Source organism: Doryrhamphus excisus, linkage group LG14 (assembly GCF_037039965.1).
Source record: "Doryrhamphus excisus strain RoL-2023G ecotype Guam linkage group LG14, RoL_Dexc_Guam_v1.1, whole genome shotgun sequence".
Taxonomy (NCBI): Eukaryota; Metazoa; Chordata; class Actinopteri; order Syngnathiformes; family Syngnathidae; genus Doryrhamphus; species Doryrhamphus excisus.
In genome coordinates, this window is record NC_136370.1 from 11,478,461 (window position 1) to 11,491,084 (window position 12,624).

General features: G+C 40.4%; 1 protein-coding gene across 3 annotated transcripts in view; it reads right to left on the reverse strand.

Moving 5' to 3' along the window:
- myt1lb (myelin transcription factor 1-like, b) overlaps positions 1-12,624 on the reverse strand; it is a 134,476-nt gene that overhangs the window by 19,306 nt on the left and 102,546 nt on the right. For all 3 annotated transcript variants that reach the window (XM_078796006.1, XM_078796004.1, XM_078796005.1), the window contains exons 9-11: positions 11,004-11,111; positions 9,987-10,213; positions 7,253-7,530 (exon numbers count right to left, since the gene is read on the reverse strand). In XM_078796006.1, coding sequence (XP_078652132.1) covers positions 7,253-7,530; positions 9,987-10,213; positions 11,004-11,111 — 613 coding nt within the window. The remainder of the gene's footprint in view (positions 1-7,252; positions 7,531-9,986; positions 10,214-11,003; positions 11,112-12,624) is intronic.

Here is a 12,624-nt window from a genome sequence, read left to right on the forward strand (position 1 = left end):
ATCCATAAGCCTCCTCTTTGGTCTTCCTCTACGCCTCCTACCTGGCAGATCTACACGCAGCATCCTTCTACCAATATATTCACTATCTCGCCTCTGGACATGTTCGATCCATCAGGTAATGTCCCTCTGATGTACTTGTTCTTGATCCTATCCATCCTGGTCACTCCCAATGTGAACCTTAGCATCCTCATCTCTGCTGCCCTCAGTTCTGATTCCTGTCTTTTCGTCAGTGGTACTGTCTCTAGACTAAACAACATGGCTGGTCTCATCACAGTTTGGTAGACCTTTACTTTCATTTTAGCTGAAACTCTTCTATTACACATCACACCTGACACTTTTCCCCACCCGTTCCATCCTGCCTGCACATGCTTCTTTTCACAAGCTCCATTGTTCTGAACTGTTGACCCCAAGTACTTAAAATTCGCCACCTTCTGTATCTCTTCTTCCCGTAACCTCACTCTTCCACTTGGGTCCCTCTCATCCACACACATATACCTCCGTCTTTGTGCAGCTAATCTTCATTCCTCTCCTTTCCAGGGCAAACCTCCACTCATCTAACACCTCATCCACCTGTTTCCTACTCTCACTACAAATCCCAATGTCACCATCCAAATTACTCTGTGAATAAAGTTGATAAATTAATATCTAAATGGTCTTTCACTTTGACACTGTTAGCACATTTACCTACTGATGACGCAGCATCAGGAGCAACTGGGGGTTCAGTATCTTGCCCAAGGATACTTCGACATGATCACGGGAGAATGGAGAATCGAACCCACAACCTTCAGGTTAGGAGAGACGACCACTATACCTACTGAGCCACATACTGTATGTGGTAAATACGCAGTGTAGGAATTCCTTTAAAAATAATGCTCACTTTCTGTTGAAGTGTTTACACGAGTGCAGAACTGAATTGCACCATCATTTATAATATTTTCACCCCCCTCTCATGTAACTGTGGTTAACAATCATTTATTTATTTTTTACCGCTTATCCACACAAAGGTTGCGGGGGTTGTGGAGCCTATCCCGGCTGTCCCAACCATTCCCACTCACATTCATACCTATGGACAATTTGGAGTTGCCAATTAACCTAGCATGTTTTTGGAATGTGGGAGGAAACCGGAGTACCCGGAGAAAACCCACGCATGCACGGGGAGAACATGCAAGCTCCACACAGAGGGTGGAATCGAACTTGGGTCTCCTAGCTGTGAGGCCTGTGCGCTAACCACTCTCTACATCGTGCAGCCGGTTACCAATCAATTGATACAATGAATTATTCTTATACATGTATATTATACATTATATTAAACATTAGACTATTTTCTACAAATTGCATCTGTAACATGGCGGTATGTTATGGAGTGTCTATCCACGGTTCTTTAGATACTGTATAAAGATTATGTTATGGACGCTTGTGTGTCCTTGCTATTATTAATCACTAGGAGTCTTGATTCCCATTTCTCTTGTCCTCTCATCCTTCACCTCTTCCCTTTTGTCCCCTTTCAAAAGTAATAACGCTGATACTAGCTGACAGTGTCCCCTGGGCTGCATGGGTTCTCCTGGTGTTCTTTGGAAATACTGTACCTCCTTGTCAGTAATTACCGTGCATACTTGCAACTGTCATAATAAACTGGTGAAGGTAAGAGAGGTTGCACCATTCTACCTTTATTTACATTTGTTGTTTTGACCTTTGCTACCAAGTCAAAGACCCGAAAGAGAGCAGCTGCTTGTCGATGTGTATAGCAGGTTAACCAATAAATTTATTTCAGGTCTGTCGGATCTGGAGCAGTTCTTGTCAGGGAAATAAACCTTATCTTAAGCCGTAGGCTGGAAACTGTGCATGTTAGTAAAACTGTCACAAATATTTTCTCAGCATTCTAACAAGTACTGTAACAGTGGTTAACACCGGCCCTGCGCAGCTTCAAACTCTTATAAAACACTTATATGAGTCATGCACCGCGCAGATTTTCCAAACGGAATTTGTTCTCCATTAGCTAGATTATCAACGTTAACGCCATAAATGGTGTCTTGAAAAGTTTTTCCCCCCACATAAACCATTCATTCATTCATTTTCTACCGCTTTTTCCTCACGACGGGTGTCTTCGAGCGAGAGGCGGGGTGGACTGGTCGCCAGCCAATCACAGGGCACATATAGACAAACAACCATTCACACTCACATTCATACCTATGGACAATTTGCATGTTTTTGGAATGTGGGAGGAAACCGGAATACCGGTAGTAGTAGAACATGCAAACTCCACACAGAGATGGCCGAGGGTGGAATTGACCCCTGGTCTTTTAGCTGTGAGGTCTGCGCCCTAAACCACTAGACCACCGTGCCGCTCCACATAAACCAGTTGCAAATAATGTTCTTCAAACGTCTTAAAGAACATAAACAAACAGGACCTTAAAGAGGACCTCAAATTGCTTAATTTCTTGCGACTTTGCATTTCTTGGCTGTTGATAAGCAATCCAGTGTACAACGGTTCCATTCTCAAGGACAGTAATAGCTTCAGTGTTGAGTGTTGTTTGATTTCTCCTCCAATTTTGGATCAACATTTACTATAAAAGTGATCGTTTATAATTATCAGATTAGATTAAACTCCAGGGCCCTTCTCTTCAGGTGGACGATAATTATTGGGCCAATATGACGGAATTATGACATACTGATAAATCTGACAACATTAAAAATAACTGATAACTGATAATTAAAAAAATTACGCTCCAATGAGGTGAGATTACCCACACAATGTAGGTGACCATAACATTTCTTTCAGGTCTGTTGGTGTTTTATTCATGCTGGTACCAAAAACTCATACAATGGTTTGTACATACATATAGATAATTATCACATACTACAGTATTAATTGGACCTGTACCCTAATGATACTGTGTCAAAGCCCAGGGCAGTGATACTGATAAAATATAGAGTTTAACCATGTCCAGTATCAGCCCCCGTAGCTGTCCACTCAGAGCACGCTGCTCTGGTATCGTGCCCGTGAAACAACCAATCAGAGAACAGCGCACGAGTGCTCACCAAAAAACCCAAACTTGATTAATGGAACTTTAATTGTCAGACATTGATAAGATAAGACATAAAATATTATTTATATATAATATTATTTTTGCAATTGTTGTGTTTACACTGTTTAGATATAATACATGTAATAAACTGAAAATTTTCTGCAAACAAAATGGTCTTTTGATTAAATAGTACGTGATAATAAGCTCATGATTAAATAGTATGTGATAATAAGATCATCACATGGTTTGTCTGGTATCAAGCCCAGTATCATGCCTCCAAGTGTCAGTATCAGCCCGAGACCGAATGATATAAATATCATCCGTAACTATTTGCACTTTTGGTCACATGATCTTCGCTTCACTTTTCCCAACGCTCCACCAGTAAAAAAAGAAATATGATAAATGTATACATGTTGAAATATACCCATTTAAATGAAAGCAATTCATCACAGCTGTAAGTCAGTTGAAGAGGAAGACTTAGCGATAAAGAATAAAGATTAAACCAACAAGGAAGCAAGAATAGATTAGTACGTGTGTGAAAGTGCATTGATACTCAGAAAGGAGAACGTTTGCCACGAGCTGAGGTGCTAAGATGAAAGAGGATGAGGAGTAGAGAAGGAAAAAAAAAAAAAGCCCTGTGAAGTCTCCTGTCTTCCCTTCATGCCCCGGGAGCATCCTGCCTGTCTCGCCCTAACGTAGGACAGACAATGAAATGATTTAGGACCACAGGAAGTCCTGACTGCTTCAGGCGTTTGTTCCTGCCAACTTTATTCCGTTCCACTTTTCTGTGGAAGTACGTTGCTTTTGGCTTCTTTTCCACTTCCCTAGCTTCTATCCTACTCTTTATTTTCACTGCAGTTGTATCTCCTGCGCGGCATCTTGTTCTCACGCCTTCTCTTCTACATTGTAACATTTAGAAAACTCCCACATAATAAAAAAAAAAAAAAAACTCTATTGCTGGCTTACTTTATCATCAATTCCATCACAGACTGTGCCGTCAACATTAGCATTAAGCCAGCATTAGCCCGCCGCTGTGCGCTCCCTCCCTCGCTTTCTTGCGCCTCCATTTTCCTGCTCGGCATCTCGGTGCAGATAATACAGGAACAGCATCACCTTATCTCCTCAGAAATGACACACTGGGCTCATGCCGTGTCAAACGACGTTCCGTCCTGCTCCTATCTGATTCCCAGACTGGAAAAAAAAAACTGCCCTGCTGAGCCCCGAGTGTTAGACGCAGCCCTGGGTCTTTGATGGAAAGTGTGTGTGTGTGTGTGTGTGTGTGTCTATCAGGCGTGTTCAAGTGAAGTCTCCCTATCTTTGTCAGGTTTCTCAGCCAGTACTTGTCTAATGACAGAAGAATAGAGATTATCTATTGGCGGACATGACTGTGATTACTACAGGAAGCTGGAGCTTATCCTGGTTTAGATGCCGTAGCTGTGGGGTCATACCAGGGTACATTTTTGACATCCCTTCAGAAGCACATCTGGTTGCCTGAATCAGTCCGAATTAGGAAGTCTCTCCAATATTTATCCATTTCTATACCGCTTGTTCTCATTAGAGCTGAAGCCTATCCCAGATGAGGGAAATTTTGGTGAGATGCGGGATACACCCTGTGGGCAATTTAGAGTCCCCTTAAGGGGACCCGCCCCATTATTTGAGAAGCACTGAGATAAGCACATGTAATTGAGCTATTGGGTGGAAGTCAAAATACCCAAATAAAAAATAATAAAAAATCTCCAGTGTGTGATGTATACCAACCAATATAACATATGAAGAGCTTGCAACCAAAAGGCGCTAAATCCATTGACTGATTTCGAGAAAATCAATTATTTTTAATTACGCACATATCAATCTATTTGGTCATCAAGTCTATATTGCAAATGAAAGAGCTATCAATATAGGTCATAAAAATGCATGCTATAAAAATCCTGCACACACCATGTATTTTATATATATTTTTAATTATTTTTTTTTCGGATTTAGCGCCTTTTGGCTGAAATGATGGATTTAGCGCCTTTTGGCTGAAATAAATTTGAAGTCACCTTTAACTTCTTCAATGGCATTGAATGGCATTCTTACAAGAATGTAAGGTGCGTTAATGTGCTATGCTAATAAAATAATTACAACACAGAAGCCATTCTCAACATACAATCCAAAATAATAATTAGTAATTAAATTAATAAAAATTTTATTAAAAGCAGTGCTCATATTTGACTGCACCATGAAGGTGACAGTGACAAAAATCATCTCATTACAAACTCTTTATTTTATGTTTTTTAGTACTAGTAAAATTATGTTTCTCATGAAAGTTGGAGGTGTCAAGGTAGAGACATGCCTTTTATGGCATAAAAAAAACTTCCATGTTACAGAATACTGTAAAAACACAATTTGTGTTCTCCTGAATTGCATAACATACTGTAACTATCATACGTGTACTTAATGTACACAAACAAAACAGGATGCGCACTGATACTGGCTTTCTGTATGTGCAGTGCCAGTTGTATTCTTCTCTCTGATTGGTCAGATTGTCAATAGATGGGAAACTTGGGCCAATCAGAATAAAGAATAAAGAAAGGGATTTAGCTCCTTTTGGTTGAAATCTGAAATGGAAATAGCGCCTTTTGGTTGAAAGCATAAATTTCATATCACTTTTTTTCATATTTTTTAAAATGATTTCAAGACCAAAATATGTGATTTGAATACACATGACAGAGGTCTATTAAGCTCATGAAAAACATGCAACTTAGTGAAAATTGGATTTAGCGCCTTTTGGTTGCAAGCTCTTCATATAATAAGGGGCGGATATTTAAGATGAGATTGCCGCTAACTTCTCTTTTCGGCCTTATGAGTCAACCCTGACTACCATATGAATGCGCTCACTGACTTGGATCATGTCAGCTGCATTAAACATATTTTTATGCTCTGCTGAATGAATGAATGAATTTGTCTGGAGGAGATGGACGGAGGATTACATATACAACCTCACTAGGAAGATGTGAGAGGCAGTCAGTGTTTTGAATACCAATTCTCAAGTAAAGACGTTCAAGTCCAAATTAAATCTCAAGTCAACACAAAAGAGGTCAAGCCAAGTCCAAGTCCAAAAATTTTTTGAGTCCTTACGAGTCATAAGTAGGGATGCTCCATCAGGGTTTTATGGTGCCGATTCAGATCATCCATGAGTGAAACCGCCCCATACTGATCACATGGATAAGACGTTTTTTTATTTAATTATTAAGTGCACTGACGTGGAGTTTGCATGTTCTCTCCGTGCATGCGTGGGTTTTCTCCGGGTACTCCGGTTTCCTCCCACATTCCAAAAACATGCTAGGTTAATTGGCCACTCCAAATTGTCCATAGGTATGAATGTGAGTGTGAATGGTTGTTTGTCTATATGTGCCCTGTGATTGGCTGGCGACCAGTCCAGGGTGTACCCTGCCTCTTGCCCAAAGACAGCTGGGATAGGCTCCAGCACCCCCTGCGACCCTCGTGAGGAAAAGAAGTAGAAAATGAATGAATGAATGAATGAAAGTGTACTGACCAGAGGCTGAAAGTCAGAACAATCCCAAGGTCCCCTAATTGCCCAGGGGGGCAAATGCAAATTTTCCTCAGTAGAAATTTAGTATCTTCCTAAAAATGGATTAACAACGGTCAACACACTCACGGAAAATCTATTTTTAAGTCAAGACCGAGTGATGTCCCCAATCATTGATGTCCATGGAACAAGTCATTGGTGACATTGACAAGTCGTATATTGTCAATGGTGACAGGGTAGCAACAAGCAAAGTAAGTACATCTCTGCCCTGGCTGCTCAGTAAAATATGAGGAAAGCGACAATAGGACAATGAATGAAAAAGCAGCACCAAAATTTTAGAATTCCTGCTTTGAGTACACACACACTATTATCTACACTATCTACTACACTATTTGTTTATAGCGACTAATGTTAGCTATCATTAAGTGTCGTAACAGCATGCCTGCAAATTGTTGGTCGCTTGTCTGAGGCCAGTGAGTAACCGCCATGAAGACCATTAATTTTTTTTTTTTTTATAGTTTAATGCATGTTCAAATGTTGTTAGGCTATTTCAAATGAAATAAAACCATATAGTTTAAACCGCTATTGCTAACCATCAAACAGGACTATTGTCATTTTCCCTCTATCTACTGCAAGTTGTTGATGCCCCACCATGAAACAACACGCCCCATTCTCAGATTATTTAGCTTCCTACCTGCGAGCACAGATCCTGGGGCTTGCCCCCCATTCCATGAGGCATCTCTCGACAGCGCGTAGACAGGTTGAGGATGGCCGTAGCGGCCATGTGTGCGGCCTCCATGTCGTGGCTGTAGTCGAAGCTGCTCTTGCTGCAGGTGCTGCTGGCACTGCTGCCTCCACCTCCTCCCATACCCCCTCCTCCACCTCCACAACTCAGGCTACTGCTGCTACTGCTGGGAGCATAGGTGCTGGTGGTGCTGCTGGCCGAGCTGGAGTTCTTGCAGTAACGCTTGGCTGGAGGACACATTTGCATTAAGCGACATATTGAAAAACATAGTCTAATATCATTTCATATACAATATAACAAAGAAGTAGAAAAGTATTGGCTTTCTAACCAATAATAAGACAACTACTGCGATACACAATACAAATTACCGTGCCAAAATGTTGCATGTGATTGAGCGATTCTTCAAGAGGTGTGATATTAAATTAGTGGTATTTAAAGAAGACCTCACAGCTAGGAGACCAGGGTTCAATCCCACCCTTGGCCATCTCTGTGTGGAGTTTGCATGTTCTCCCCGTGCATGCGTGGGTTTTCTCCGGGTACTCCGGTTTCCTCCCACATTCCAAAAACATGCTAGGTTAATTGGTGACTCCAAATTGTCCATAGGTATGAATGTGAGTGTGAATGGTTGTTTGTCTATATGTGCCCTGTGATTGGCTGGCGACCAGTCCAGCACCCCCGCGACCCTCATGAGGAAAAGCGGTAGAAAATGAATGAATGAATGAATGAATGAAAGAAGACACCATTCCACATGACATACCTCTCTCAGACATTCCTAACACGATACCGATAAAGTGCTTGATTATTTTCTATGATAATACTTTAATGAGTGGCAAACATTAATGCGCATTACACTATTGCATTAAGTGCAATGCTGTTTTCTTCCTCTAACTATATTAAATGATTATGAATAAAAAAAAATAGCCTTGGTTAAAGGATTGGTACATAAATGAAAAGTCCACAAAACATCCTTGTGCTTTTAATGTGGGCACTTGACTCAAAAACAGGAGTCATTTATAAAGAATGTATGTACACTTAAAACACTTGAATTGAGCTCTGCATAAATTGAAACTTCACTGGTTTGAAAGCTGTTTACGTATATTAAGCGTGAAGGTGTTTTATACAAAACAACAGTACCAACTTAGCCCGTGCAAGGCTTGTTTGGAGTAGATCAGATTGTCCTCCCAGATTTGGTGCTTAGGAAGACGCTCGCATTGGTGATCATGGTCCAAGATTAAACCAGCCTGTTTTACCAGGTTGCCACTCAATTCAAGCAGACGAAAGTGATATGTGAGCACAGACAAGGCGGCAGTATCATGGTGACTTTACAGCAGCTTGGGAGTGGCCTTGGAAGGAAAATGAGTTGGCCGCATTATGGTTGTCTCTTGGCTTTCCATCTTTTGATCAAAATATTTCTATTCTCTACTGAAGTTGAACCAATTTCAACAATTTAAGACTTTTGTTTTCCAAAAATCACTGTTGTTTTTTTTATCAGTGCATTAGAACGCAGGCATACGGATGTATGGCTTTGAATAGTATATCATGGCTGGAATGCTGAAACACCTTCAATGGAAACCTAAGCTGTCATAAGTTCATACTTTCAAATTTTATTCTCAAGGCTGACAGCCAAATTTATGGAACGATGAGCGTACCCGTTTCAGTACTGTGTACTGCTCTACGGCATGTTGAGTGAGCTGCCAAACCGATAAAAATGGACATTCAAAGTACAATTTCGGCACTGTTTAAATTCCAACTAAACCTCTTTGAGTACGATGATGTAACGTCAAAGCTAAGGGTCCGCGTGCTCACAAAATATGTGAGAAATGACTTGACTTGACACTTGACTTGCTATTCTGATTAAGTACTGCAGGTTTTTTGATTAATTCATTCATTTTCTACTGCTTATCCTCACAAGGGTTGCGGGAATGCTGGAGCCTATCCCAGCTGTCTTCAGGCGAGAAGCAGGGTACACCCTGGATTGGTCGCCAGCCAATCACAGGGCACATATAGACAAACAACCATTCACACTCACATTCATATCTATGGACAATTTGGAATTGCCAATTAACCTAGCATGTTTTTGGAAACCGGAGTTCCCGGAGAAAACCCCACGGGGAGAACATGCAAACTCCACACAAACATGGCCGAAGATGGAATTGAAATCGGGTCTCCTAGCTGTGAGGTCTGCGTGCTAACCACTTGTCCACAGTGCAGTCTTAGTACTGCAGGTGTCAGTCCAAAAAGAAACCACAATATTTGCCGTTTTCCATTCTTCACATACTGTATATACGTAAAAGCTCAGTAAGGAAAAACGCTTGGAGTTTGGAAACTGAACTGTGTGTGATTACCGTCCACTGAATCGGTGTTGAAACGGCCGTAATTCAATGCTAAAAACGGACCACAGCCAGTCTAGCGCCAACATACCAAAGTTAATTTACTATACTCCAGTATCGCAATGGATAGATGCTGAAACGTGAGATTTCTTCAGTCACATATTTCGGCACTCCACCAAAAATTCTGCTCTATACAAATTGTCTAGTGTATAAATGACCATAAAGGTAATTATTTAAGAGAAGTGACAGTTTAGCACTGATTATTGGTTGAAATGCTTCAACATCCAGTTTTCTAGCTACAACAAGGCAAGTTCCAATATGGTAACCAAGATATGAAATTTGTTATATGTTACCATCATATCCTTTAGGGGAGGTATCCCTTTGCCCGTGAACTTTGGGTGCGATGGCCCGTTTCCCGTACACTTGGTGGTTGTTGTTGCCCTCGAAGGCGCTGTAGTCAAAGCTGGTTTTGGAGTACTTCTCCAGCTCCTTGGCCAGGTTGGATCGAGGCGTGCTGGTGGAGACATTGTTCTTGTCACCATACTGAGGATAGTCCAGTTGTTTGACAAAGCACATAGGCCTGGAAAATAAATGACGAGGGGGTGGAAGTTGGACCGAGCCACTGAACATCGCCCAAGGGAGGGGGAGGAAATTTGGCTGAAAGTGGGCAGACTCAAAGGAAAGCGCAGACTGTTGGCAATAGTCCAGGACTGAAATATGGAGGTTGATGCTGGTAAATGGAGGGCTGTTTCCAGGGACAGGATATTCCCGCCATGTGCCATTGCATGTGTATTTTGTCTTATCTTGCTGCAAAACAAAAGCTGTGACAATGTTTTTATCATTTCATATCCTTACATTTGCAGCCTCAAACCATAACAAGGAATAGATGAAGTGGAAGTTCTTATCCTGTTTATGTTGAGTCAGATTTAAATATGAAATTTACGATTAACTGTGACATCGGAGCATTTTCATGATCTACATTCAAACACGCACAAAAAAAAAAAAAAGTGCTTCAGTATGATAAATGTGACCGATTTCGTTACGGTGATAAAGACGTTTGTCTTCAATACTAAGGAGACAAATGAAAAGGCAGTCTCTTGAAAGAATTCACTGGAGAACATTTACATAAAACATAAAGGGTTTCAACAGCTTGAAGAAATGTGAGGAAGGAAAAGAACAAAACATTCAGACATACGATAACATGTAAATTTAACTAACGTGGAGACCCTTCATATTATATTAGGTACAACTCAGAACATGCCTCAAACAATCCATCAGACGACACAACAAGGGCCAACATTTGATGCCGACAGTTCTGGCACCAGCGTTGTTTGGACGCCACCTCGTGAGGTTGTAAGTGAAAGGTCTACCTTAAGACTCGGTCAGAAGCCTGGTTGGGTTTAGAGCCATCACAGCCCTGGTGTTTCTCCTGGGCTTTGGCCAGCTTCTCTGCTGCAGCAATGGGACATCCGGACAAACTGAAATACCAACAAAAAGGTGATGTCAGTGGCATAGCAAAAAAAAAAAAAACAATTTTGTTATGTGACATGTTGTCATGAGCTGAATGTGCAAACACGAGTGCACACGTCAGCCAAGCAATCCCAGTGTCGACCAGTTTTTAAAAGTACCTACAGGTGGTCTTCAGGTTACATTCAAGTTCTGTTCCTAGACTGTCATTAAGTCAAGTTTTGGTGTAAGTCGGATCTAAATTACAGTCATCCGTCTCCATTTCATGCTTTGAATTCTGTGGCTTCCCTCTATGGGGTCTGGTTCGTGGTTGAATATGGCCTATTATTAGTCAAAAAGATGCATAATTAAGCACATTTTACATATTATTTGCCTGAATTGAGAATTTTCAAGCATTAAAATGGGTAAATGAGCTAAAATACAAATATAAGGCATTCAGAAGAGGCATTCAAAGACATTGTGAGATGTTATATTCTGCACTAGTTACTAAGTGAAAGTAATGTTACATTGATGAGACAATGGTACTGTGCGGAACAGGAAGTTATGCTACTTTAAGTAAGTCTATATTATGTCATATTTTCTCTTATTATGTCTACTAGATTTACTAAAGGTGATTATTAATTCATGTCTAGAAGGCTCTAATAATATAAACAAAAAATTGGATATAATATAACAGGATGTATACTTGTACATATACAGGATATATATACTTTTATACATTTCCAAAGTGAGCGATAAAATTATTTTATCTTTTTATTTGTGTTTATTTAGACTACACATACAATCAATTAATTCAATTAATTAGTTACCACCGTTAACACGCTATATTTGACAGCCCTAAAAAACATAGTTCAAAGTTGTAAATAGGTTTTCTATGCTGTAACTATTAAAATATATTTCTTATTATTAGTCATAATAATAATAATATAATCAATAATAAATATTTTTTATAGAATTGATGGGAGCACCAAATGACAAAACATGGAATGGCATACCAAACCAGTGACCCCCTAATTCAATGTGCAGGCATAAATGTGATATTCCTTATTACTACTCCATAACTTGTTAAGCATGTTTGAAACAAATCAACCATACCATACCATAATAATCAAATCAAAGGTGTTTGTGAAGCTCACAATACTTGTCAGCTTAGATATATTCATATGGATAAATATGCATTGTACAGTATATGCATTTTGCAACAGAATTTGCTTCCATATAATGAATGGACTAACGTACTGGGCGACCCGGTGTCGACAATTTCAGTTTGTTGCAGCAAAAGATCCCCTGCTCCGACCTGGTCTGTTCTCAGTGCGGGCGAAGCGCACCCTGAGCAGTGGTAAATTGGCTGACAGGCGCACAGAGCACACACCAAAACCTCACAGGCAGGTTTTCAGAGTGTTGGGTACATTTCAATGCAATAAACAATCATAGCAACCTCTACTTAATGTAACTGTCTGAACCACCGTGCGCTTGTACTTTTTTGTATTAATTGTCCCATCACATCTGATGTCACATCAAAGA